This window comes from Chroicocephalus ridibundus, chromosome 11, assembly GCF_963924245.1.
Source record: "Chroicocephalus ridibundus chromosome 11, bChrRid1.1, whole genome shotgun sequence".
In the NCBI taxonomy this organism is placed as follows: Eukaryota; Metazoa; Chordata; class Aves; order Charadriiformes; family Laridae; genus Chroicocephalus; species Chroicocephalus ridibundus.
Window position 1 is genome coordinate 1897658 of NC_086294.1, and position 25971 is coordinate 1923628.

A 25971-nucleotide genomic window follows, 5' to 3' on the forward strand; every position below is an offset into this window, starting at 1 on the left:
ATGAGTGGTGAAACTCTGGAACAGGTTGCCCAGAGAAGTGGTAGATGCCCCATCCTTTGTAACATTCAAGGTCAGGCTGGACGGAGCTCTGAGTCATTTAATCTAGTTAAGGATATCCCTGCTTATTGCAGGGAGTGGACAAAATGATCTTTAAAGGTCCCTTCCAACCCAAACTCTTCTACCATTCTATGACTCTGTGAAGCCATGCGGTGGGCAGGACTTGTCAGAGATACTATCCCGAATGCATACATGTAAGGAGTGTTAACAGGGATGATCGCGAGCGCGGGGCTGCAGCAGACGCTGCTCGCTGAGCAGGAGTGGAAGAGCCCGAGCGCTGCAGTGTCTGTCTGCCGCTGCGAGTGTCGCTGTTGGCTGACGCTGAGCCGAAAGGCGGGCGGCGGAACAAGGGCAAGAGGCGAGTGAGCCGCGGGGCTGCAAAGTGCGAGTCCGAAGCAGCACGGGGGGAGCGATCAGAATCGGGCTGCTCGGGGGAAGGTGCGGCGGGAAGAGCGCGGCGGCAGCGGCGACCCGCAGGTCGGCACCGGTGGTCGGAGGGACGAGCGGGCAGCTGGTGCCGGGCTTTGCAATGGCGGAGAGAGGAGGACGCCGGGGCTGGTGGGGACGAGCCCTGTTGTGGTGCGTCCTGGTGGCGGCGTGGGAGGCGGCGTGGGGTCAGCTGCGCTACTCGGTTCCCGAGGAGATGCCGAAGGGCTCGTTCGTGGGCGACGTGGCCAAGGACCTGACGCTGAAGCTGCCGGCGCTCCGCGCCCGCGAAGCCCGCGTTTTTGACACCGGTAGGACGCAGTACTTCGTTTTCGACTTGCAAAACGGCCACTTATCGATGAAGGAGAGGGTGGACAGAGAGAAGATATGCGCAGCTGTTGCTAAATGCGTTCTAAATTTTGAGATTCTTGTTAAAAATCCAGTGAACCTTTACAGAGGGGAGGTAGAAATACTGGATATTAATGATAATTCGCCGACTTTCCCCGAAAGGAACAGCGTCTTGGAAATCAGCGAATATACTGCACCTGGCACGCGTTTCCCATTGGAGAAAGCTCAAGATCCCGACATAGGAGTGAACTCTCTACAGAATTACGAGTGTACCGAGAGCACCTATTTCACCTTGGACGTGAAAAACGGAGACGACGGTATGAAATATCCGGAATTAATATTGGTGAAATCTTTGGATCGGGAACAGCAGGCTGCTCATAATTTAATCCTGACAGCCACAGACAGAGGGACTCCTGTGAAATCGGGATCGACAACAATCAAAATAATTGTGTTAGATGGAAATGACAATGCTCCGGAATTTACTCAGCCCGTTTATAAGGTGACCGTGAGAGAAGACGTGGCCGTGGGAAGCCGGCTGTTACAGGTGTCAGCGACTGACAGAGACGAGGGGCCAAACGCCGAGGTGAAGTACTCGTTCTTTAAAATCCCGGAGAAGTTCGACAAGACTTTTAAACTAGATCCGGAAAGTGGAGAAATTGAGATAACACAGAAGCTGAATTTCGAGGAACAGGAGTTTTACGAATTGGACGTGCAGGCTCGGGACACGGGCGGACTCTCGTCCCACAGCAAAGTTCTCATCACGGTCGCTGATGTGAACAACCATGTCCCTGAGATTGTGATTATGTCCGTGCTCAGTCCGGTCCCGGAAGATACACCGCTGGGGACAGTCATTGCAATTTTCAGCGTTCAAGACCGGGACTCGGGAGCGAACGGCGAGGTGAGGTGCAGCATCGACGGACGCCTCCCGTTCCGTCTGGAGAAGACCTTTGAGGACTACTACCGCGTGATGACTGCTGAGGAGCTGGACCGTGAGACGGTGTCGGAGTACAACGTGACGGTGCGGGCGTCGGACGGCGGTTCGCCGCCGCTGTGGAGCAGCGCGGTGCTGTCGCTGCGGGTGCTGGACGTGAACGACAACGCGCCGGTGTTCGCGGAGGCGCGGTACAGCGCGCGGGTGGCCGAGAACAACGCGGCGGGCGCGCTGGTGCTGACGGTGCGGGCGGCGGACGCGGACTGGGGTCAGAACGCGCGCGTGCGGTACCGGCTGTGGGAGGGGCGCGTGCGGGGCGCGCCGCTGTCGTCGTACGTGTCGGTGCACGCGGAGACGGGCGCGCTGTACGCGCTGCGCTCCTTCGACTACGAGGAGGTGCGCGAGGTGGGGCTGTGGGTGCGGGCGGAGGACGGCGGCGCGCCGTCGCTGAGCAGCAACGTGTCGGTGCGCCTGGTGATCGTGGACGAGAACGACAACGCGCCGCAGGTGCTGTACCCGCCGCCGGCGTCGGGCGCGGGCTGGGCGGGCGTGGAGCTGGCGCCGCGGTCGGCGGAGCCCGGGGCGCTGGTGGCCAAGGTGGTGGCGGTGGACGCGGACGCGGGGCAGAACGCGTGGCTGTCGTACGAGCTGGCGAAGGCGACGGAGCCGGCGCTGTTCCGCGTGGGGCTGCACAGCGGCGAGGTGCGCACGGCGCGGGTGCCGCTGTCCCGCGACGCGGCGCGGCAGAGCCTGGTGGTGGTGGTGAAGGACCACGGGCGTCCGGCGCTGTCGGCCACGGCCACGCTGACGGTGGTGCTGGCCGAGAGCGTGGGCGAGCTGCTGTCGGAGCTGGGCAGCGCGGCGGCGGCGGCGGCGGCGGGCGAGCCGTCCGTCAGCCTGACGCGCTGGCTGGTGCTGGCCGTGGCGGCCGTGTCCTGCCTCTTCCTCGCCTTCCTGCTGCTGCTGCTGGCGCTGCGCCTGCGGCGCTGGCGCCGCTCGCAGCTGCTGGCGGCGGGCAGCGGCGCCTTGCGCGGCGTCCCGGCCTCGCACTTCGTGGGCATCGACGGCGTCCGCGCCTTCCTGCACTCCTACTCGCACGAGGTGTCGCTCACCGCCGACTCGCGCAAGAGCCAGCTCCGCTTCTCGGGCGGCAGCTGCTGCGACACCCTCCCGGCGCGCCCGCCAGCTGAGTCTTCAGGTGATTTCGTGCCTACGGGAGATCGAGTTACCGAGAATGATGGCCAAGTTTCCTTTCAGGTACGTTAATTTATTTTCTTTTGTTTACGCAATGCTTAGGATTGTTAAGGTAGCCACAGACATTTCGAAGTGCATCGTTCGCAGTCTTGTAAATAACATTTTACGATGGTCACCAGTTTATGAATGTCACCTCCTGAACACGTACTGAGTCTGCTGCCTGTGTTTTATGTGTCATGTTCTGTACCTGCTGGGCGGAGCTCGCCTTATCTAGCTGTCTCTAAGACTGGAAGGTTCTGTTGCGTGTGCAGCTGCCCAAGGAAATTTCGGTTTCTAGGTCTTATGACACTTCCTTGACTTTTTTAAGTACTTTTTAATACCCAGTTCCCAGCATTTAGTTGCTATCCCCAGTATTAGCTCTCAATTGCTGGCAGAATTGGGCAACCTTGAACCTGAAAGCCAATAACTGAAGTCCCATGTTACTTGGAAATCTACCTTCAACGAACGAATTAATCAGTCCCAAATAAAGACACTCAAATTTTACAAATAGGTTCGTATTACACGGTGAACCAATTCCTCTGATATCCCATCGAGTTTTTTCCCACTGGTGGGCTTCATGGCTTAACCATTCGATACAAAAGTAATTGCCGGTTAGTGTACAGGCGAAATAGAATATATTTACTAGACTACAGATGGAAAATATTTTAAAAGAAAGTACGATGCATCACAGTCTGTTTATCCTGCGTTTAATTTCGAAATGTGAGTTAATCTCAGACTACAAAATATTTTACTTCTTGTTTTCTTTATAATATAAAACATTCTTTCCTGCCAAACACGCTATTCTGTTCTGAAAGCACATCTACCAAACAGGCTATCTTGGAAGCGGCCTGCCTTATTTCCTCCATTACTGACCTTTCATCAAGGACTGGACAGGCTTTTAGGACTTCAGGAATATAATTAATAAATAATATTACATTGCTGTATTGTTTGTTATTCTGCTATTTATGCCGGTGATACTTTGTATCGTTGCATTTTCAAAAAAATCAACTAGTGGCACATAAAAATGACTGCTTTCAAACTGAGAGAAAATCATACTGTAAGATTCCCAGTGAAGGTCTGCACACGGTTTTTTTGTGCTGATCTTAGATCTTGCCAAAATATTGTGATTTTCTACTGGTGTATACTGTGTGTAGTGGGAATGTAAGCCGAGACATAATCTTCACATGAACTAACCTTGTGGTCGTTACCTCTTTCTGCTGCCACCCATCAGACACAAACTCACATGCATGTGGGAAGAACATGTTTCCCTTTCTGATGCAGGCTTGTTCTTAGCTGCGTCCTCCCGGGATTTCACTGTGCTGTGGCCCGCAGTATCGGGTACAAGGGCGAAGAGAAAATCCTGGAACTAGGAGACATCAATCTCTGCTCGGAAACAGCGATTTGGAGGGTGCTTCGGTGTGTGAAGATACACGAAAATGTGTTTCTGGGTTGTGATATGCAATTCTCGCTATATAGGAGGTGAATTGACCCCATAAATAGCCACATCCTTCTCTTGTCCTCATATACAGATGCCCACATGATTGCTACCCTTTGATTCCTGAAACACTACAAATTCAAACCAGCTTCTTGTTCTGATAGGTTATTCATTTGTTACCGTGAGTTGTGTATAGGTGCAGCTGGAGGAAAAGACGTTATCCTCCACTGGATAAATGGCCAGCGTTAGCAGGAAAACATATTTTCTAACGACACCTTACTGAGAAGGGGAGGAGATCTTCACATTGGCGCCTACAGAGAGTCAGCGTTGGTGTACGCGCGAGAGCTGCTCCTCTAGGTAGGTCGTGTGGAGTGTTTTCTAACCGTTTCTTGTCTTCTACATAAGGGGCTGTGGTGGTATATCCCTCCTTCAGATCTTTTTTTTTAATTTATTCTTCAAAATATGAGAGACAAGATTTTAATGTACAGGTGAGATACCACGGCTTTTCATGAGGATGGGATCTATCTATTTTCTCTTGGCTTGTTCAAGCAACAGTAACGGCCGTCGACATTTGCCAGAAAAATGTTCTTAAGGTTCGAGACCCGCTGCAGCAACGGCCGGCTTAGAAATTGAGGCCGTGGTTTGTGAGAGACACAGACAAAAGAAATTCGGGATTGGATTGTATGGCACTGATACGGTGATGCTGGGTTTTGAATGTCGAAAGAGATGGGATCCAGTAGGCCTGGTGTGCCTGCTGTGGTTTTCTCAGTGGCTGGGATTCCCGGCTTTGCTTGTCCATCAGCGACCACTGTTCGAAGTGGGAAAGCTGAGCGCTAAATCGGGATCGTACAACTATCGAAAATAAAACGACTATCTCCAAGCAGCGTCCATCCCGTCCTGCCGTTTCTCTCACAGTGGGCGGACAAGCCCGCGCCCTCACATTAGAGACCAGTAAGATCACTGTGGGGCAGAGATGGAGATCCTCTCCCACATCCACCAAGCAACGGGGGAGGGTTTTTCTTGCAGAATACTTGCAAATTTAAGAAATTCCTACAATGGGAATTCCTAGATGTACCGTTGCAGCACAGATACAAGTTTTCTGTTTCGCGCTACTGGTAACACCTGCGCTTTCCGGGCACGCGTGTGAGTACGAATTAAGGATGTGCACGGCAGGACCTTCGGGCTGTCGTCTTCCTCTCGGACGCTGCGGTTCTCAGGCACCGGCTCAGGGTGTCGCTGTTGGCCAAGGCGGAGAAGCGGCTCCGCAGTCGTCTCCTCCCCGGACCCTGCGCCCGCGCAGTGCCGGTCCGGGCAGAGCAGAGCAAAGAGAAGAGCAGGAACCGCCCAACTCAGCCGGTCCTCCGATCGGCAACAGGGATTTTATGTATTTATTTCTCTCAGGTACTGATTCAGCTGCTCGGAAAACCCATTTTAAAATCGTCTGCAGGATACGCTTCATCAAAGCAGAGAATGGAGGTCCGACCGGCAGCACAGGGCCGGGTAGCCGCAGGGCGGGTCGCGCTGTTGGCTGTGCTGCTGGTGTTGTGCTGCCGGGCGGCGGCGGAGCGGATCCACTACGCCATTCCCGAGGAGCTGGGCAGAGGCTCGCCGGTGGGGCCGCTGGCGCGGGACCTGGGGCTGAGCCCGGCGGAGCTGCCGGCACGCAAGCTGCGGATAGTCTGTGGTGATGAAAAGCAATACTTCACTCTCGGGGAAGACAATACAAATCTGCGGGTAAACGGGAGGATAGACCGAGAGGGGATCTGCGGGGCCGTGTCGCCCTGTGTCCTCAGCTTGGAGGCAGTAGTGGAAAACCCATTCAATATATTTCATGTAAGCGTTACTATCCAGGATATTAATGACAACGCTCCGCAATTTGACAGAGAATTTGTTGCCATAGAAATGATCGAGTCCACCCCTCCTGGGGCCAGGTTCCCATTGGGCAATGGCAGGGACCCCGACACTGGGGTGAATTCATTGCAAAACTACCAACTTACCCCCAACCCGCTTTTCTCCCTTGTTGTGAGGGAGAGTCCTGATGGGACGAAGCAACCTGAATTAGTGCTGGAGAAAAGCTTAGACCGAGAAAAACAGAGAAATCACCATTTGATACTGACGGCGGTGGATGGTGGGGATCCAGTCCGATCCGGTACCGCCCAGATTAAGATTAACGTGACGGACGCAAATGACAACCCGCCGGTATTCACGAAAGATATTTATAAGGTTCGACTGTTGGAAAACCTGCCAGAGAGCTCCTTAGCTTTTCAGGTGAAAGCTACTGACGGCGACGAAGGCACAAATGCAGAAATTACCTACTCTTTTAGTGACATTGCAAACAGTCCTCATCATCTTTTCACTCTGGACTCCAGGACGGGGGATGTGAAGGTAGCAGGCCCCTTAGATTATGAAGAAGGGAAATATTATGAAGTGACTGTTGAAGGCAAGGACGGGGGTGGGCTGAGTGCGCACGCAAAAGTGCACATAGACATTCTAGATGTGAACGACAATGCGCCAGCGCTTTCCCTCCTGCCTATCCTGAACCTGATACCCGAAGACACGGTTCCAAGCACTGTTGTAGCTGTGATCAACGTCCGTGACAGAGACTCGGGAGATAACGGCAAAGTGAGCTGCAACATCGACGGCGATTTGCCTTTCAGATTAGAGCCGTCATCAGAGAACACCTATAAACTAATAATAGCCAGTGCCCTGGACAGGGAAAAGGACTCCGCTTACAATATCACCATCACTGCCAGGGACCGTGGCAGCCCGTCGCTGTCGAGCCGCGCGTCTCTGGTGCTGGAGGTATCGGACGTGAACGACAACGCGCCGGTGTTCGAGGAGGCGGCCTACAGCGCCTACGTGGCGGAGAACAACGCGGCGGGCGCGCCGGTGGTGCGCGTGCGCGCGCGGGACGCGGACGCGGGCGCCAACGGGCGCGTGAGCTACTGGCTGGCGGGCGGCAGCGCGGGCGCGGCGCCCTACGTGTCGGTGGAGGCGCGGAGCGGCGCGGTGTACGCGCAGCGCTCCTTCGACTACGAGCAGTGCCGCGAGTTCGCGGTGGCGGTGCGGGCGCAGGACGGCGGGGCGCCGGCGCGGAGCTCCACGGCCACGGTGCGCGTCTTCGTGCTGGACCGCAACGACAACGCGCCGCGGGTGCTCTGGCCGGCGGCGGCGGGAGCGGGAGCGTCGGGGTCGGGAGCGTCGTCGTTGCCGGCGGCGTTCGAGGTGGTGCCGCGTTCGGCCGAGGCCGGCTACCTGGTGGGCAAGGTGGTGGCGGTGGACGCGGACGCGGGGCGCAACGCGTGGCTGTCGTACGAGCTGGTGCAGGCGTCGGAGCCGGCGCTGTTCCGCGTGGGGCTGCACAGCGGCGAGGTGCGGACGGCGCGGGCCGTGTCGGAGAGGGACGCGGCGAAGCAGCGTGTGGTGGCCGTGGTGAAGGACCACGGGCAGCCGGCGCTGTCGGCCACGGCCACGCTGCACGTGGTGCTGGCCGAGAGCTTGCAGGAGGCGCTGCCGGAGCTGAGCGAGCGGGCGGCGGGCGCCGACTCGCCGGCCGAGCTGCAGTTCTACCTGGTGCTGGCGCTGGCGCTGCTCTCCGCCCTCTTCCTGCTGAGCGTGGCGCTGGCCGTGCTGGCGCGGCTGCGCCGGGCCGGGCCGCCCGCCGTGCTGCGCTGCCTGGGCGCGCAGCGCTTCTCCGTGCCCGGCGCCGCCTTCCCGGCCGACTTCTGCGAGGGCACCTTGCCCTACTCCTACAACCTGTGCGTGGCGCCGGCCCGCGCCGTGGCCGAGGGCGCTTGGCTGCCGCCGCCGCTGCCCAGCGTGCCCGCGGAGGAGCTGCTCGGCGCGGAGCCCTGCGGGAAGCCGAGCCCGAGCAGCAGCGCCGGCGCGGGAGAGCCGCCCACCGACGCCGACGCCCCGCAGGTGTGTAACCCCTCTCGCTCTCGCTTTTTTCTTTGATTTGTGCTGAACTTCCGTGCCTATTCCCCTGGGATTTCGGGGGGTGATGTGGATGGGGAGTGCTGGTCCTTGTGTCCCTGAAGAAATGAAAGATCGGGGTAACATTATTCCATTCAGAGCAAGCCGTTAGCCGTGCTCTCCTTGATTTATGGGTGCTCACGGGTTGATGTTCAGCTGAGGGGTTTTGTCTCCAAGTCTTGTGCTGCCTAAAGTCTTCTGAGGTATTAAGGGTGAAGGGAATGCTTATTGTGTAGAAAGAGATCCGCTGATTCTGCATGACAGACTCGGGATTGAGACGTGCAGTTGGAGATGTTTCATTTCTGTTCGATTTTTCCCGAAACTGTTCACTTGGGCCTGGTTGATAACTGGACACAAACCCGTTGGTTAATGTTTTTTTCGGTATTGGACTCTAAAAGGAAACGTACTTGTGTCTCCATGAACGGAAAAGTGACGGATTTCTCATCCCTAGTGAAAAAAGAGTGTCGCCCGTCTTTTTTGGAAATGCTGCTGCAGAAATTCCAATAGTGGGACGGGTTAATTTTGTGTTTCTGTGGAGTGCTGATCCTCGTTTCCATGAAAGAAGGAACACCGTATCCCCCTTCCACTCACATCAGGAATCAAGCGTCGGCACTTCTTAGTTCTTTGGTGGTCGCAGGTTCAGGTGAGAGCTTTTGGCTACAACTCTCGAATGAGTTAGTAACGGTGAACCCGGTAAATTAATGATTCTGCATGACGAAGTCCGGAAAATGTGGTGTGGAAAGGAAAGGTGCGTGTGGCTCCATGAATTGAGAAGTGACAGTTTCTTCCTCCCTCGTGAATGTTCCCCTGTTCCACCGTCTGCCCTCATCTTTTGGGGAAAGATTGCTGCAGAAACGGCAGGATTAATGGGATAGATAAACTCTTTTTCCAGGCAGACCTTTTCCGAGTTCTTTGTGCAGTTATTTCTCTTTTTTTTTCTTCCATGCTAGGTGGTAGCTCCCTCTTTTTTTCCCGTTCCTGATCAGTCTTTCATACACAGGTGAAGGTGTAAAATGAGATCTCAAGGGGAAAAAAAAAAACCAACCAAAAAAAACCCCCACAACAACCCCAACAACCTAAATCGGCGTTTAGTACTTCAGAGCCTGTCTTCTTTACCTCTCCCCTTTTCCCAAAACGAGGTAATTGGACCTAATTGATTGCGTTTACGGGGCAATACTTTTTGCAGCAGTTGTTGTGTCTGCCTGTTTACAAGAGGAGGGCTCTACCAGTCCTGAAAACATATGGAAAACAACGGTAGAATACTCAAAATGACAGCAATTAGGCACTTGAATAGACTCCATTTGCACATTTACAATTGGTCCGCTCATAGTTTAAGGGTGTGCAGCCGTACTTGTCTTCTGTCGTCCTACAGTGTGTGGTCGAAAAGGTGAAGAATCAAGAAATAGATGAATACTAATAAGCATCAGTGTTTTACACTATGATTTCTGAGAAAATCAAAGCCCCTTCCTGGTTGTTCGAGCTACTGAATTACTTGTTTAAATGTAAATGTGTATAAACTCTAAAACCCCTAAATCAATGTGGGCTAATGAAAAGGGAAACCACACTGTAGAGTCCTTCAACTTTCCTTTTCCACTATTAGCTGTCACTGTAAATGTACCAGCAGTTTAATGTAATTCATCTTCTCTCAACCAATTTAAAAATACTGTTGAGAAGATACTAATATCCAGAAAATAGCTGGACAAGAAGAATTTAGAGAAAGTCAGCTCTGCCGTATGACTGCTTTCAGCCCCTTTTGCTGGTGTGGGATACAGACTAGGCAGAGAAGCAAAGGCAGATGTGCCTGTTATTCTTCTTGCTGCACTCACAAAGCCATTTTCCCTGCAGATTGCGGGGAACCGAGCAGAAGATTCTGGCCAGGCTCACTGCAGGTGTTTCCCGCCTCCCGGGTAGCTGTAGTACAATGAGTGCAAAGTGATGAAGTGATCTACAGCCTGCAAGCGGAGTGGGTGGGAGAGGGTGATTTTCGAGAAGTAGGGGAGCCTTCTCCTGCGCTGTGTTCTCAGGAATGTCTTCTAGGGAGAAATCCCAAATTAAATGGGATTCTCTCTTGATTGCCCACACCTTCTTCAGCCTTTAAATGTTTAATCTCAGTCAGTAGTGGTGGTGGTGTCATTAACTTGAAGCGTGTTCTGTGTGAACTGTAGTAATTACAGCAAAGTTCCTACCGCTCAGGTTTTTGAACCTAATACCTGGAAATCTGGTTCTCTGCGGCGGGGTGGGTCTTAATATCAGGTTTTCTATGGCAGAGCCTGTTTTCTTTTGCTGGCCCTGTACCAGTCATTCAAGCATGACTGCTACACAAATTCGTGGTGGGGATTGTTATTTGGGATGAATGGGATAAGACTCGTAATACTCTGCGGGTCATATTACGAAGTTGTTTTACTTTACATCTGTCGCCATTAGGAGGTCATTTTTCCCGTGCAGTAGAAATTACACTCATCGTTAAAGAAAGGAACATCTTAGAGAAAAGCCAAAGGAGGTCTCCATTTGAGGGAGGATCTTCATTGCTACTTTGTTCTATTGGTCGGGATGTGGGGAATTAATGTGGCTGCATGACTCTCTTTTGATCTGCAGAAAGGATGAGTGAAAAGTAATGAAACACGACTGCTACAAAATGCCGTGCAATTCGTGATGGCGATTGTGCTGTCGGGCTATATGGATAATGCTTGTAGCATTCTACACGCCATATTCAGAAAAAAATAATAGCTATAATATATCACCATTACAAAAACACGTTTCCCGTGCGATAGAAGTCACACGCCCAGTGAAGGCGTGTTATTTCTTCTGGTCGTGATTTCCTCGAGGATCAAATGAGAGATGCTCTGGAGAAAGGGCATTGGAGGAGATCCGCGGTGGACGGGAAGCGAAGTGTCCGTGGCGAGTGTCCCGTCGGCGCGAACTGACCGTGGGAAAGGGCGGCGGGCAGCGCTGGGTGGCTGCAGTACCGGGAGGAGGCTGCGGGCGCCGCTGTTGACCGAGGAGGAGCGAGAGGAAGGCCGGAGCGGTGCAGGCAGCCCCGCCCGCTGCGTCCAGGCTCGCTCGCTGGCTGGCTGCGTGTCTGGGCGGGCGGGCGGGCGGCCTGCGAGTGTCCCCGCGGTGCGGAGCCGCGGTGCAACGAGGTGGAGGGTCCGGCGGCAGCATCCTGGAGCGGCGACACAGGGACGGAGCTGGAGAGGGAGGCGACACAGCGAGGGGTGGTATTGCGTCGCCGGCGGTGCCGCGTTGGAGATGTTTGCGACGGGGAGGCACTGGGTCCGTCAGGATCGAGCCCTGCTGTGGTGTATCCTGGTGGCAGCGTGGGAGGTGGTGTGGGGTCAGCTGCGCTACTCGGTTCCCGAGGAGATGCCGAAGGGCTCGTTCGTGGGCGACGTGGCCAAGGACCTGACGCTGGAGCTGCCGGTGCTCCGAGACCGCGGTTTCCGCCTCTTGGACAAAGGTAGGACGCAGTATTTCGCTCTGCACGGGAAGACGGGACATTTAGTGACAGCGGAGAGGATAGACAGAGAGCAGCTGTGCGAGAGTGTGCAGCAATGCGTGCTGCGCTGTGAGGTGATCGTGGAGGGGGAGATGCGGGTTTACGGAATCGAAGTGGAAATCAGGGACATTAACGACAACGCCCCCAGCTTCCGAGAGGTAGAAACTGAATTGAGGCTTGCCGAGACGACAGCCCCGGGTTTGCGGTTTCCCCTCCGTGAAGCGCAAGACCCAGACGTGGGACGGAATTCCCTGCAGAGGTACGAGCTGAGCGGCGACGAGCACTTCTCGCTGTCCATGCAGACGGGCCCCGGCGGGGACCAGCGTCCCGAGCTGGTGCTGGCGAAGGCGCTGGACCGGGAGGAGGCGGCCTTTCACGAGCTGGTGCTGAGGGCGAGCGACGGCGGCGAGCCGTCGCGGACGGGCACGGCGCGGATCCGCGTGGCGGTGCTGGACGCCAACGACAACGCTCCCGCGTTCAGCCAGGCGGAGTACACGGTGCGTGTGGCGGAGGACGTGCCCGCGGGCTCCGCCCTGCTCACCGTCACGGCCACCGACGCCGACGAGGGGACAAACGGCAACGTGAAATACAGTTTCCATAAAATTTCAGACCGGGCGTCGAAACTTTTTTCCCTGGACTCTGAGACAGGAGAAATATCCCTTAAGGATGATTTGGACTTTGAGGAAACGTCCGTACATGTATTGCAGGTGCAGGCACGAGACGCAGGAGAACTGTCTGACACGGCGAAAGTTGCGATCACAGTGACAGACGTGAATGACAACGCACCCGAAATGACAGTGTCGTCGGCGCTGAGTGCGATCTCTGAGGACGCCCCGCCGGGGACGGTGGTGGCCCTGCTGCACGTGCAGGACCGCGACTCGGGCCCCAACGGCCAGGTGACCTGCTCGCTCGACGACGGCGTCCCGTTCCGTCTGGAGAAGACTTTTGAGGACTACTACCGCGTGGTGACTGCCGAGGTGCTGGACCGTGAGGCGGTGTCGGAGTACAACGTGACGGTGCGGGCGTCGGACGGCGGTTCGCCGCCGCTGTGGAGCAGCGCGGTGCTGTCGCTGCGGGTGCTGGACGTGAACGACAACGCGCCGGTGTTCGCGGAGGCGCGGTACAGCGCGCGGGTGGCCGAGAACAACGCGGCGGGCGCGCTGGTGCTGACGGTGCGGGCGGCGGACGCGGACTGGGGTCAGAACGCGCGCGTGCGGTACCGGCTGTGGGAGGGGCGCGTGCGGGGCGCGCCGCTGTCGTCGTACGTGTCGGTGCACGCGGAGACGGGCGCGCTGTACGCGCTGCGCTCCTTCGACTACGAGGAGGTGCGCGAGGTGGGGCTGTGGGTGCGGGCGGAGGACGGCGGCGCGCCGTCGCTGAGCAGCAACGTGTCGGTGCGCCTGGTGATCGTGGACGAGAACGACAACGCGCCGCAGGTGCTGTACCCGCCGCCGGCGTCGGGCGCGGGCTGGGCGGGCGTGGAGCTGGCGCCGCGGTCGGCGGAGCCCGGGGCGCTGGTGGCCAAGGTGGTGGCGGTGGACGCGGACGCGGGGCAGAACGCGTGGCTGTCGTACGAGCTGGCGAAGGCGACGGAGCCGGCGCTGTTCCGCGTGGGGCTGCACAGCGGCGAGGTGCGCACGGCGCGGGTGCCGCTGTCCCGCGACGCGGCGCGGCAGAGCCTGGTGGTGGTGGTGAAGGACCACGGGCGTCCGGCGCTGTCGGCCACGGCCACGCTGACGGTGGTGCTGGCCGAGAGCGTGGGCGAGCTGCTGTCGGAGCTGGGCAGCGCGGCGGCCGCGGGCGAGCCGTCCGTCAGCCTGACGCGCTGGCTGGTGCTGGCCGTGGCGGCCGTGTCCTGCCTCTTCCTCGCCTTCCTGCTGCTGCTGCTGGCGCTGCGCCTGCGGCGCTGGCGCCGCTCGCAGCTGCTGGCGGCGGGCAGCGGCGCCTTGCGCGGCGTCCCGGCCGCGCACTTCGTGGGCATCGACGGCGTCCGCGCCTTCCTGCACTCCTACTCGCACGAGGTGTCGCTCACCGCCGACTCGCGCAAGAGCCAGCTCCGCTTCTCGGGCGGCAGCTGCTGCGACACCCTCCCGGCGCGCCCGCCGCCCGCCGAGCCCGCGCCGCTGCTCGCCGAGGACGCTGACGGCGCCCGCCGCGCCGACTCCGCCGCTCCCCCGGTGAGTTCCTCCCACCACGCTTGCTCCGCGATTTCTTCCTCTCCTGCTTCTCTGCCCTTTCTTACCCATGTTGAGGGACACAAGAGATAGACTTTTCTCCTTTCCTTGTTTAGTGTCCTGCTGTAGAATCGTTCAGTGTGAGGTTTGCCTTCGCAGGGAAGTTTTACCTAGGACACGTTATTCCATCTGTATTGTGAGTCCTGGGAGATTCTTGCAATTTGTCTTCTATCCTTAAGCAATAGCTCAATTATGTACTTATGACCAATGGCATAAGGGGAGCTTTGGGAAGAACAATCTGAGTATTCACTGCCTGCTAAACACCTTTGGATCTGATAGTGTGTGGAAGGCCACATCTGTTATATTGGACTGTCCTATGTGTGAGTTTGATGTTTACAGCTGTAAAGGGAAAGACTTTTATAGACCTGTTTTCTTAAAATATTACTGTAAGAAATGCTCCTGCTTGTGACATAAACATGGTTAGAAGTCAAATATTATCCATGGTAAGAATTTGTCTGAGCACCTTTTCTTTGGATGGAGTCTATCTGCTATTTATGAAGAGCTGTGGCAATAATGCAAGCTACAAAGGGTTTTAGGAGAGTCTTGGGGATGACATGGCACATATTTTCTTGATTCCCAGGGTTTATTCCTGGCCTTCTGAAAATGCATCTGTAGGTGTCCTAAATTTTGAGTTTGTGAGTACATCAGTTTGCTTTCCTGTGGCATGTTTTTCCTTGTGATGGTAAGTACATTCTCAACAGTGCTTCTCAGTGGAAGAAATGCTTTTATTTGTTACATACACACGGTGAGAAGTCAGTGCAGGATCAGCAAGAGACTGGCCTCGAAGTGGAAAAAGAGGGGGTTGTATGGTCCATCTGGCCTGGTGGTGCTTTAATATCCTGCCTACTGCCAAGGCCCTTTTCCTGCATCCTGAGAGCAGATGACAATGTTCTGATGAATTTGTCTGCAAGCAATAGCCGTCGAAGTGCAGCATACTTCAGGGGTGCTATTTCTAGTAATTGCTGTGTGAAACGTTCTTCTTCCAGCTCTATGTCCTTCTGAGACTGTGATGTAGAGTTTCATTTTGTTTGTATTAAAGCTTTTCCTAGCCTTGACCGACCATCAGGTGTTATTAGTGGCTCTTGCTCTTGTGAAAGTTACTTGTGAAGTAACTGCTGATGCTTTGTTGGTATCAAAATTGATGTAAATGTAGGGGATGGGAAGGTATTTTTGTGATGAATTTCTGTCATGTCCGGTGCAGGTTTTCCTGTGAAATGTAGTTACTTCATGTGGATGTAAACATTGCATTAATGGTAGCAGAGTTGCATATCTTTGAAATTGCCCATATGCTAAGGAGGAATGATGGTGTCTTTGAGCAGATACTGATGACTGAGTCTTCAACTGGGCATATTGCTTATGTGCTTTAGAACATGAAGAACATGTTTCTTCAAAGGAGTGCAATGAGCAGAGAAGTTGCTCTGCATGTGTCTGCATTGTGATCCTTCTTCTCCCTCAGAAGAAGGATTTATTTCAGTGATGTCTGTCTGCAAAGTTAGCTTCCCCATTGCATGATGTTTGTGCACGTTGAAGGATTCTGTCTGCACAGAGACTCAGCAGGTGGAAGAGTTCACTGTGGTGTGTCTAAAAGGGATATTAAATGTTCAGTTTCTGCCAGTAGTTTTACGAATGCATAGGTGTGGTCCTGTGTATTTTCTTTTTCTTATTGTGCAAAAGAATGACTTTGAGAACTGTGTCTGCGGTGCTTGTTGTGAACTCCTGTGTGATCCTCCCTTGTACATTTTACCAACAAGGTGACCTCCTTGTGACCCTACTACAGTTGACATAATCTGAAATCTTAACTGTGATGCCTTCACTTCTGTAAATTTCCCATTACTTCCTTGTTTTCTCTCATGTTCTAAAGCTAGGCCTTAATTTGGCTGATAGCCCTTAATAATCTATTCAACATTTAAGGCTGGGGAGCAGTTTACTTCCACACCCTGAGGGTGTTCAACTGCCAAGAAACAGACTTTGATATACTCTGTTTCCCTAAGATGTTGCTGAATGAAATGCTCTTTCACCTGTGGCTGAATACATGGCCAAAAGCTGGATTTAGTCTGTGGTGCACCTAAAGTCTGAGAATGTAGAGCAAGGATGGTGGGGAGGACAGATTCCAAACATAAAAAGACGTGGGTCAATGTGGTTTTGTCTGCACAGTGGTTTGATTTCATGCCTGGTGCCAAGGCCTGTGCCATTCATGTTATGTTCCTAACTTCACTGTCCGTAAAGGTTATTGTAATCCTCTGATAATAAAATATTTAAGCATAAGTGTGTTCCTAGAATGATGATGCATGGATAGAATGGCTTAAAATGCCTGTGTGAAACTGTCTTTATCCGCCTCTATCTCCCTGGAACGTTGCGATGTAAAGGTTCTTCACAGTTGTAATTAGACTTTCTTTCGGGCCACTGTTTCCTGGAAGGTCATGGTTTATTTTCCCCATTTCTGGGTTCTGCGATTGCATTTGAAACAGGGAGTGTTGTTTTGTGACAAGTACTTCAACCACTTAAGAAAGAATTTTATGTGTGAGGAAAATAAAGCAGGAGCTAAAGAGGAGTCTCTTCTATATTTTCATAGCTTTAGAAAGATGCCCTTAACAAAGTGCTTACACTTAACAGAATTTTATTGGTAGGGGGATTAGCGGGTGACATAGTGGGGAAAAAAATGGATGTGAGCTGATGAGTATTTCGTGAAATGAAACCCTCTACTATGCAGTCCAGAGTAAGATTTTTAAGGTCACAGCTGGACCTTGAGACCTCAGTGACTTCCAAGTGCTCTGGGGGATGAATTTCAATACCTGCAGTGAAGACCGAGATGTCCTCCCAGTGACTTTCCTCTGACAACAGTTTTCTCTGTTGAGGCTTCCTTCTGTTGCTTGTCTGTTTGGGGTTTTTTTGTTTGGTTGGGTTTTTTCTTTTTTTTGTTTTTTTTTTTTTTTTTTTCTTTTTCTGGTCTCCTATGTTGAAAGATATTATTTAGCTTAGATAAGTAAGTTTTAATTAGAATAATTTACTTAGGGTTATACTGTGGTGTGATTTACGCTGTTTGCCTAGCTTTATTTGGCATCAGAACTAGACTTGCTGAAGCCTTTAGGCTGCAATAGAGCTCATAGTAATTTTCCTAGCAGCTGTGCTGTGTTTGGTCTTTTAGTATGAGGTACATGTGGATTACATGTTGATGATGTTTTGGTAGTGTTTTCCCTAAGTTAGCTGTGTCATATTTGGAAACATCTAAAAGATACAAGTAGAAGTTCAGTTTCTCCTAGTTGATCTAGGAGGCCCACTGTTGCAGTTACATGCATTTTCAAGATGAAAATTGTCCAAAGAAATTACTTTGAGGAACAGTGGCTCTGGTGTTTTGTGTGACCCCTTTGTAAGCCTCTGGTGGACTTTTTACTAACTAGATAGCTTTCTTCTGTACATACTTCAGTTGTTCTCATATAAGAGGAAGTTGTGTGTGCAACTTTTCCTTCAACGGTGTCTTCCTGCAAAAGTAGCTTTCACGTTGTGTGATGTTTGGTCGAGGTGGAAGATTCTGTCTGCCCAGAGACAGGGAAGGTGAAAACATTTGCTGTGATATAATTTGAAATATCTGAAAGATGGGATTAAAGGTTAAATTAGTCCTAGTTTTTATATGAGGCCTACAGTTGTTCCATGCATTTTCCCTATTTCATTGTCAAAAGAAATCACTTTGAGGCACTGTGGCTCTCGGTTTTGGTGTGAGATTCTGTGTGAGCCTCCTGTGGACTTTTTGCCAACTAGATACCCTTCTTGTGTACCTTCTAATCTGACATACCTGACGCATAATCTGTGTATTTGACAAAATCTGAAATGTGAAGCTATGATTCCTTCACTCCTGCAAGCTTCCCATTCTTGTATTAGTGTTTTTGTTTTGACTTGGTTTGGTTTATTTGTTTGCTTGTTTTGTCCAGGTCTGAAGCTGGGCCTCATTGTGGCTGGTAACCCTTAAAACATTGAAAGATCTCTTAGAATTGTTGGGCTGGGGAAGCAGTTTCCATCCATACCTTGAAGATGTTCAACTGCCAAGACAAAGACTTTGATAGACCTCTGTTTCCCTAAGATGTCACTGAAGGAAATGCTCTTTTGCCTCTGTCTGCCATATGGCCAAAATATTGGATGTTGTCCATGGTGCAAGTAAAGGCTGTGAATGCAGAGCAAGGAGCGTGAGAGGCTGGCTTCAAACCATGAAAATAGGTGGGTGACTGTGTCTTTGGCTGAACAATGCTTTGATTTCATACCTGCTTGTCGTGGTTTAGCCTCAGACGGCAACAAAGAACCACGTGCCGCTTGCTCGGGCCTTCCCGATACAGGAAGAATCGGAGGAAAAAAAAAGGCAAGACTCTTGGGTTGAGACAAAGGCAGTTTAACAGAACAGCAAAGGGAACAGGCAAACAACAACAATAACACGGATAGAGGAATATACGAACACGATTACGGAACCGCCGCTCCCCGCCGCTCACTGACCTGACCCGGTAGCCCCAGCCTCCTCCAAGCGGCAACTTCCTGCCCCCTCCCCCGGCAGCTCAGGGTGGGCATGGCTCACATGGCATGGAATACCAGGAAAAATTAACCCTATCCCCGCCGGAACCAGGGCATTATCCACCCCTTATTCCATACCATCTATGCCATGCCCAGCAGGTTCCAATGAATTGCCACCACTTTCCCCTGTCATGTATATATATATACATATATATTCATGCAGATATAATGCCCTTAGTTTATGGGCCATCCCTCCAAAGTGTCCGTTGAGTTCTTTTAATCCACGGCTTTGGGCTCCGTCTGTTAGAACAGTCTCTCAGGGCAGGTGAGATGCTGGGTGGTGCTGGTCTGTTGCATGCTGGTTTTTTCGGAGCTTGTGACTGATGCACCCGGTGTGGCTCATGCTTACAGTCCGTGGGCTGAAGATGTAGATCTTGAGGAAACTGCTGGGCGCCAGCTGCTGAGGTCAGTTCTTATCCCATCATCCCTGTGCCTTACTTGTAGTACAACTGATAGCAATTATAGCAATGAGGACATACAGTGACAGTGTTACTTAGCAATTAACAGCACACAATCTGATTCATTGGCTATTCTCGCCCAAAATCAGATCCCCATGAGGTACACATCGGACTTCCCCATCCTTCTGCATCACCCACCAAGTGCATCCAGGTCCTTGGGCAAAAGCAATCCCACGGATGGGTTTGCCTTTGCCTGAGGCAGGACTAACCCAGACTGTCTTCCCTAGCATATTCTTCATGTGCACTACGGGGACTTTATCCCCTTCTACAGTACGTGGAAGTTTTGATTGGGCAGGGCCAGCCCGATTGTTAGATCCCCTGGTGTTAACTAGCCAGGTAGCTTTTGCTAAATGTGTATCCCAGTGTTTTAAAGTCCCACCACCCATTGCTCTCAGTGTAGTTTTTAACAGTCCATTGTATCGTTCTATCTTCCCAGAGGCTGGTGCGTGATAGGGGATGTGATACACCCACTCGATACCATGCTCTTTGGCCCAGGTGTCTATGAGGCTGTTTCAGAAATGAGTCCCCTTGTCCGACTCAATTCTCTCTGGGGTACCATGTCGCCACAGGACTTGCTTTTCAAGGCCCAGGATAGTGTTCCGGGCAGTGGCATGGGGCACAGGGTATGTTTCCAGCCATCCAGTGGTTGCTTCCACCATTGTGAGCACATAGCGCTTGCCTTGACGGGTTTGTGGCAGTGTGATATAATCAATCTGCCAGGCCTCCCCATATTTATATTTCAGCCATCGCCCTCCATACCAAAGAGGCTTCAAACGCTTGGCTTGTTTGATCGCAGCGCATGTCTCACATTCATGGATGACCTGTGCAATAGTGTCCATGGTCAAGTCCACCCCTCGGTCACAAGCCCATCTATATGTCGCATCTCTCCCTTGATGGCCTGAGGAGTCATGGGCCCACCGAGCTATGAATAGTTCACCCTTACGTTGCCAGTCCAGATCCACCTGAGCCACTTCAATCCTAGCGGCCCGATCCACCTGCTGGTTGTTCTGATGTTCCTCCGTGGCCCGATTCTTCAGTACGTGGGCATCTACATGGCATACTTTCACAACCAGATTCTCTATCCGGGCAGCAATATCTTGCCATAGGTCAGCAGCCCAGATGGGTTTGCCTCTGCGCTGCCAGTTGCCCTGCTTCCACTGCTGTAACCACCCCTACAGAGCATTTGCCACCATCCATGAGTCAATGTAGAGATAAAGTACTGGCCATTTTTCTCACTCAGCAATGTCCAAAGCCAGCTGAATGGCTTTCACCTCTGCAAACTGGCTCGATTCACCCTGTCCCTCACTGGCTTCTGCAACCCGTCGTGTAGGACTCCACACAGCAGCCTTCCACTTTCGATGCTTTCCCACAATACGGCAGGACCCATCAGTGAACAGGGCATATTTCTTCTCATTTTCTGGCAGTTTATTATATGGTGGGGCCTCTTCTGCACGCGTCACCTCCTCCTCTGGTGACATTCCGAAATCCTTGCCTTCTGGCCAGTCCATGATCACTTCCAGAATTCCTGGGCGATGGGGGTTTCCCATTCGAGTTCGCTGCGTGATCAGTGCAGTCCACTTACTCCATGTAGCATCAGTTGCACGATGTGTGGTGGGGACCCTTTCTTTGAACATCCAACCCAGCACTGGCAGTCGAGGTGCTAAGAGGAGCTGTGCTTCTGTGCCAACTACTTCCGAAGCAGCTCGAACCCCTTCATACGCTGCCAATATCTCTTTTTCTGTTGGAGTGTAGCGGGCTTCGGATCCTCTGTATCCCCGACTCCAAAACCCTAGGGGTCAACCTCGAGTCTCCCCTGGTGCTTTCTGCCAGAGGCTCCAGGTAGGGCCGTTCTCCCCGGCTGCAGTGTAGAGCACATTTTTAACATGTTGTCCTGCCCGGACTGGCCCCAGGGCCACTGCATGGACTATTTCCTGTTTGATTTGTTCAAAAGCTTGTCGTTGCTCAGGACCCCATTTAAAATCATTCTTCTTCCGGGTTACTTGATACAGAGGGCTTACAATTTGACTGTAATCTGGGATATGCATTCTCCAAAAACCCACAATGCCTAAGAAAGCTTGTGTTTCCTTTTTACTAGTTGGTGGAGACATAGCTGCTATTTTGTTGATCACATCCATTGGAATCTGACGGCGTCCATCTTGCCATTTTATTCCTAAAAACTGGATCTCCTGCGCAGGTCCCTTGACCTTACTTCGTTTTATGGCAAAACCAGCTTTCAGAAGGATTTGGACTATTTTACTCCCTTTCTCAAAAACTTCTTCTGCTGTGTTTCCCCATACAATGATGTCATCAATGTACTGCAGATGTTCTGGAGCTTCACCCTGTTCCAGTGCAGTCTGGATCAGTCCATGGCAAATGGTGGGGCTGTGTTTCCACCCCTGGGGCAGTCGATTCCAGGTGTATTGGACACCCCTCCAAGTGAAAGCAAACTGTGGCCTGCACTCTGCTGCCAAAGGGATTGAGAAGAATGCATTCGCTATATCAATCGTGGCATACCACTTGGCTGCCTTGGACTCCAGTTCGTATTGGAGTTCTAGCATGTCCGGCACGGCAGCACTCAGCGGTGGCGTGACTTCATTCAGACCACGATAGTCTACAGTTAGCCTCCACTCTCCATTAGATTTTCGCACCGGCCATATGGGACTGTTAAAGGGTAAGCGAGTCTTGCTGATCACTCCTTGAACCTCTAGTTGACGAATCAGCTTATGGATGGGAATCAGAGAGTCTTGGTTAGTGCGATATTGCCGCCGATGCACCGTTGTGGTAGCAATCGGCACCTGTTGTTCTTCGACCCTCAACAACCCCACAACAGCAGAGTCCTCTGAGAGACCAGGCAAGGTACACAACTGTTTGACTTCCTCTGTCTCCAAGGCAGCTATGCCAAAAGCCCAGCGGTACCCTTTTGGGTCCTTAAAATACCCTCTCCTGAGGTAATCTATACCAAGGATGCATGGAGCCTCTGGGCCAGTCACAATGGGATGTTTTTGCCACTCATTCCCAGTTAGGCTCACTTCTGCCTCCAGTACAGTCAACTCTTGGGATCCCCCTGTCACCCCAGAAATACAAATGGGTTCTGCCCCTCTATAGCTTGATGGTATTAAAGTACACTGTGCACCCGTGTCCACTAGAGCCTTATACTCCTGTGGGTCTGATGTGCCAGGCCATCGAATCCACACCGTCCAATAAACCCGGTTGTCCCTTTCCTCCACCTGGCCGGAGGCAGGGCCCCCCTAATACTCGTCATAGTATCCATTACTCACTTCTTGCATAAATGACTTGGAAGTTCCTTCAAGAGAATCAGAAGCAAGATCAGGCCTTCTGCTCTGTCTGGGGAACGGCCCACTGGAAACTGGGGCGGCACTTTTCCTGGAGGGATCCCCTTTTGTGGTTGTTCTTCCTTGCAACTCCTGTACCCGTGTCCGCAGGATCGAAGTAGGTTGTCCATCCCACTTCCTCATGTCCTCTCCGTGGTCCCGCAGGTAGAACCACAGGGTGCCTCGTGGTGTGTACCCTCTGTACTCTCTCTCTTCAGTGGGGAAATGCCTGCTTCTAATAGCTGAGACGCTGGCCCGTGCAAGTGGGGAGTAGGAGATATTCTCTTCAAGTTGCTGGACCTTCTGCGACAGTTTCTCCACAGCTGAGACAAGGGGGGAAGAGAGACTTTCTTCATATCGCCGGAGCCGGCCAGCCACCTCATCCACCGTTGGTCCCTCTTCACCTTTCCATTCCATTACTGCCAGTGAGTTGGCATATGACAATGGTGCGCTCCGCACAAACTTCCGCCACATGGGCCTTGTGCATTGCACCTCATCAGGGTCTGTGGGTAAGTCTGCATTGTCAAAGTCATAATAAATCATCTCCCGCACGGCTAATTCTCTCAGGTACTGGATACCTCTTTCCATGGTAGTCCACTTGCTTGGCTGACATACAACACCCTCACTGAAGGGGTACCTCTCCCTCACACCTAACAGGAGTCGTTTCCAGAGGCTGAGGGCTTGGGTCTTTTTCCCAATTGCCTTGTCAATGCCGCCTTCCCTAGACAGGGATCCCAGCTGCCTGGCCTCCCTACCCTCTAATTCCAGGCTACTGGCCCTGTTATCCCAGCACCGGAGCAGCCAGGTGACAATGTGCTCGCCTGAAAGTCGGCTAAAATCTTTTCGCATATCCCGCAACTCACTCAAGGATAGGGATTGAGTAATTATCTCTGGTTCTGCCTCTTCCTCCTGCTCTCGTGATGACCCTGGTTCATCATCATCTCTTACTAAGTGAACTGATTTCTTTGTGTACTTCTTCTTCTGTATGGGGGCAACTGATACCGGCACGGGTTGGTTCCCTGGTTCAGTGGCAGTGGCTGCCGCAGGGGTTGCAGTAGCAGCAGTGTCTGTCGCAGGGGTTGCAGTAGCCGCAGTGTCCGTCGCAGGGGTTGCAGTAGCCGCAGTGTCCGTCGCAGGGGTTGCAGTAGCCGCAGTGGCTGCTGGTCTGGTTTCCATCTCTTCCCCCTGAGGGTGCTGCATAATTCTCAGCAGTGCCTGGTAGATACTGGCCAGGGCCCAGCACAATGTGGTGAGTTGTGCCTCTCTAGAATAGCCACAGCATTTTCCCTTCAAATATTCTACCACTTTATCAGGGTCCTGTAATTGTTCAGGGGTGAAGTCTCAGACCATTGGAGGTGAGTAGTTCTCTAGGTACCTGCCCATGCTCTCCCACATGCCGTGCCACCCCTGACTATCCAGCCTCGGAGCAGATCTCCGGGTGGTAGTCTTAAATAGTCACTTAACCCTAAACAAGACCTGGAACGTATTCAGGAGACATAACACTAGGAACACGCTGGTTTGAGTATCCCAAGGATATTAAAAATTCTCAAAAGTTGTCATACCTGACCCGAAGGAGAAAAGGGAGGCAAAAGAGCTGGGGAAAGTGCCCCGCCCTGTTTCCCCCACAGACTGGGTGTAATTATTAATAAATTCTGAGAGACGGTGTCCAATGTACGGACAGGACAGCAAAACCACATAAACACCCCAAAATAGCTGTCTGAACAGTGATGTTATCATATCATAAACAGATATCGCACAGAACAGCAGAATGATAATCCTCATCCCTCTTCCAGACACAGTAAACAGCATTGCAGGGAGTACATAAGCCATATAGGAATTTATATAACACAGCCATGACAACAAACCAAGCAACATGATGACCAGCGACTATTTACCTAATAAAATAAATGCATACAAAAAAAAAATATCTGTTTTTCCACGTTCTAGTTGGATTCTGTCATTATCTCAACCCTTCGAGCCCCACGTTGGGTGCCAAAAAGGACTGTCGTGGTTTAGCCTCAGATGGCAACAAAGAACCACATGCCGCTCGCTCGGGCCTTCCCGATACAGGAAGAATCGGAGGAAAAAAAAGGCAAGACTCTTGGGTTGAGACAAAGGCAGTTTAACAGAACAGCAAAGGGAACAGGCAAACAACAACAATAACACGGATAGAGGAATATACGAACACGATTACGGAACCGCCGCTCCCCGCCGCTCACTGACCTGACCCGGTAGCCCCAGCCTGCTCCAAGCGGCAACTTCCTGCCCCCTCCCCCGGCAGCTCAGGGTGGGCATGGCTCACATGGCATGGAATACCAGGAAAAATTAACCCTATCCCCGCTGGAACCAGGACACTGCTGCCAAGGCCTGCGGCATTCATGCTGTGATCATGGATTCTCTGTCCTGAAAGATGATGCTAGTCCTCCAATCATAAGGTATTTGCACACTAAATGTGCATGTAGAATGATGATGCATGAGTAGAAGGCTTATAATTCCTGTGTGAAACCTCCTTGATATAGTGCTGTGTTTTGTATTTGGGATGGACATAGTGTTGGTAGAACAGTGATGTTCTTGGTTGTGCTAAGCAGTCAAGGCCTTTTCTGCTCCTCACGCTGCCCTGCCAGTGGGTAGGCTGAGAGTGCACAAGAAGTTGTGAGGGGATACAACAAGGACAGCTGACCCCAACTGACCAAAATGCTATTCCATTCCATGTGACATCATGCTCAGTATATAAAGTTGGGGGAAGAAGAAGGAAGGGGGAGACAAATTTGGAATTATGGTGTTTGTCTTCCCAAGGAACTGTTACACGTGATGGAGCCCTGCTGTCCTGGAGAGGGCTGAACATGTGCCTGAACATGTGCCTGCCGATACGAAGTGGTGAATGAACTCCTTATTTCACTTTGCTTGTGTGTGTGGTGTTTTCTTTACTTATTAAACAGTCTTTATGTCAACCCATGGGTTTTCTCACTGTTACCGTTCTGATTCTCTTCCCCACCCCAAATGGGGGAGAGAGCAAGAGGCCATGTGGTCCTAGCTGCCAGCTGGAGTTGAACCTTGACAGTGATACAGATGGTAGGATTCAGTGTACCCACAGCATTTTGCAGACAACACCAAGCTGAGTGGTGCAGTTAATTCACTAGAGGGAAGGGATGCCATTCAGAGGGATCTGGACAGGTTGGAGGGGTGGCTCCATGTGAAACTCATGAAGTTCAAGAAGGCCAAGTGTGAGGTTGTGCACCTGGGGCAGGGCAACCCCCACATTTTATAGAGACAGAGGTAGTGAGAGCAGCCGTAGAGCCCAAGAAGGACGTGACCAGCAGGTCGAGGATTCTCCCCCTCTACTCTGCTTTCATGAGACCCTACCTGCAGTGCTGTGTCCAGTTATGGGGCCCACAGTCAAAAAAGACGTTGACGTGCTACAGTAGGTCTACAGAAGGACAGAAAAATGGCCAAAGGACTGGAACACTTCTGCTTGCTATGTAGAATGGCTGA

At 52.3% G+C, this 25971-nt stretch overlaps 3 protein-coding genes across 3 annotated transcripts; all 3 read left to right on the forward strand.

Annotated features, from left to right (window-relative positions):
• The first annotated feature begins 586 nt into the window (after window positions 1-586).
• LOC134522117 (protocadherin gamma-A12-like) lies at window positions 587-4483 on the forward strand. Its single transcript, XM_063349421.1, has 2 exons — window positions 587-3019; window positions 4472-4483. The coding sequence occupies exons 1-2, from the start codon at window positions 587-589 to the stop codon at window positions 4481-4483; spliced, it is 2445 nt and encodes an 814-aa protein (XP_063205491.1).
• Window positions 4484-5753: 1270 nt separating this feature from the next.
• LOC134521940 (protocadherin gamma-B1-like) lies at window positions 5754-8387 on the forward strand. Its single transcript, XM_063349079.1, has one exon. It carries the CDS (start codon window positions 5901-5903, stop codon window positions 8385-8387), a length of 2487 nt encoding a protein of 828 aa, XP_063205149.1. The 5' UTR covers window positions 5754-5900.
• Window positions 8388-11536: 3149 nt separating this feature from the next.
• Window positions 11537-15137, forward strand: LOC134522118 (protocadherin gamma-A12-like). The gene is given in 3 exon segments (XM_063349422.1): window positions 11537-14090; window positions 14092-14147; window positions 15122-15137. Coding segments are annotated over 3 exon segments (2508 nt in total). The 5' UTR covers window positions 11537-11654.
• The last annotated feature ends 10834 nt before the right edge of the window (window positions 15138-25971 follow it).

Excerpts from the sequence above, each read along its gene's own strand:
- LOC134522117 (XM_063349421.1), top strand. The coding sequence starts at position 587 with ATGGCGGAGAGAGGAGGACGCCGGGGCTGGTGGGGACGAGCCCTGTTG.
- LOC134521940 (XM_063349079.1), top strand. The coding sequence starts at position 5,901 with ATGGAGGTCCGACCGGCAGCACAGGGCCGGGTAGCCGCAGGGCGGGTC.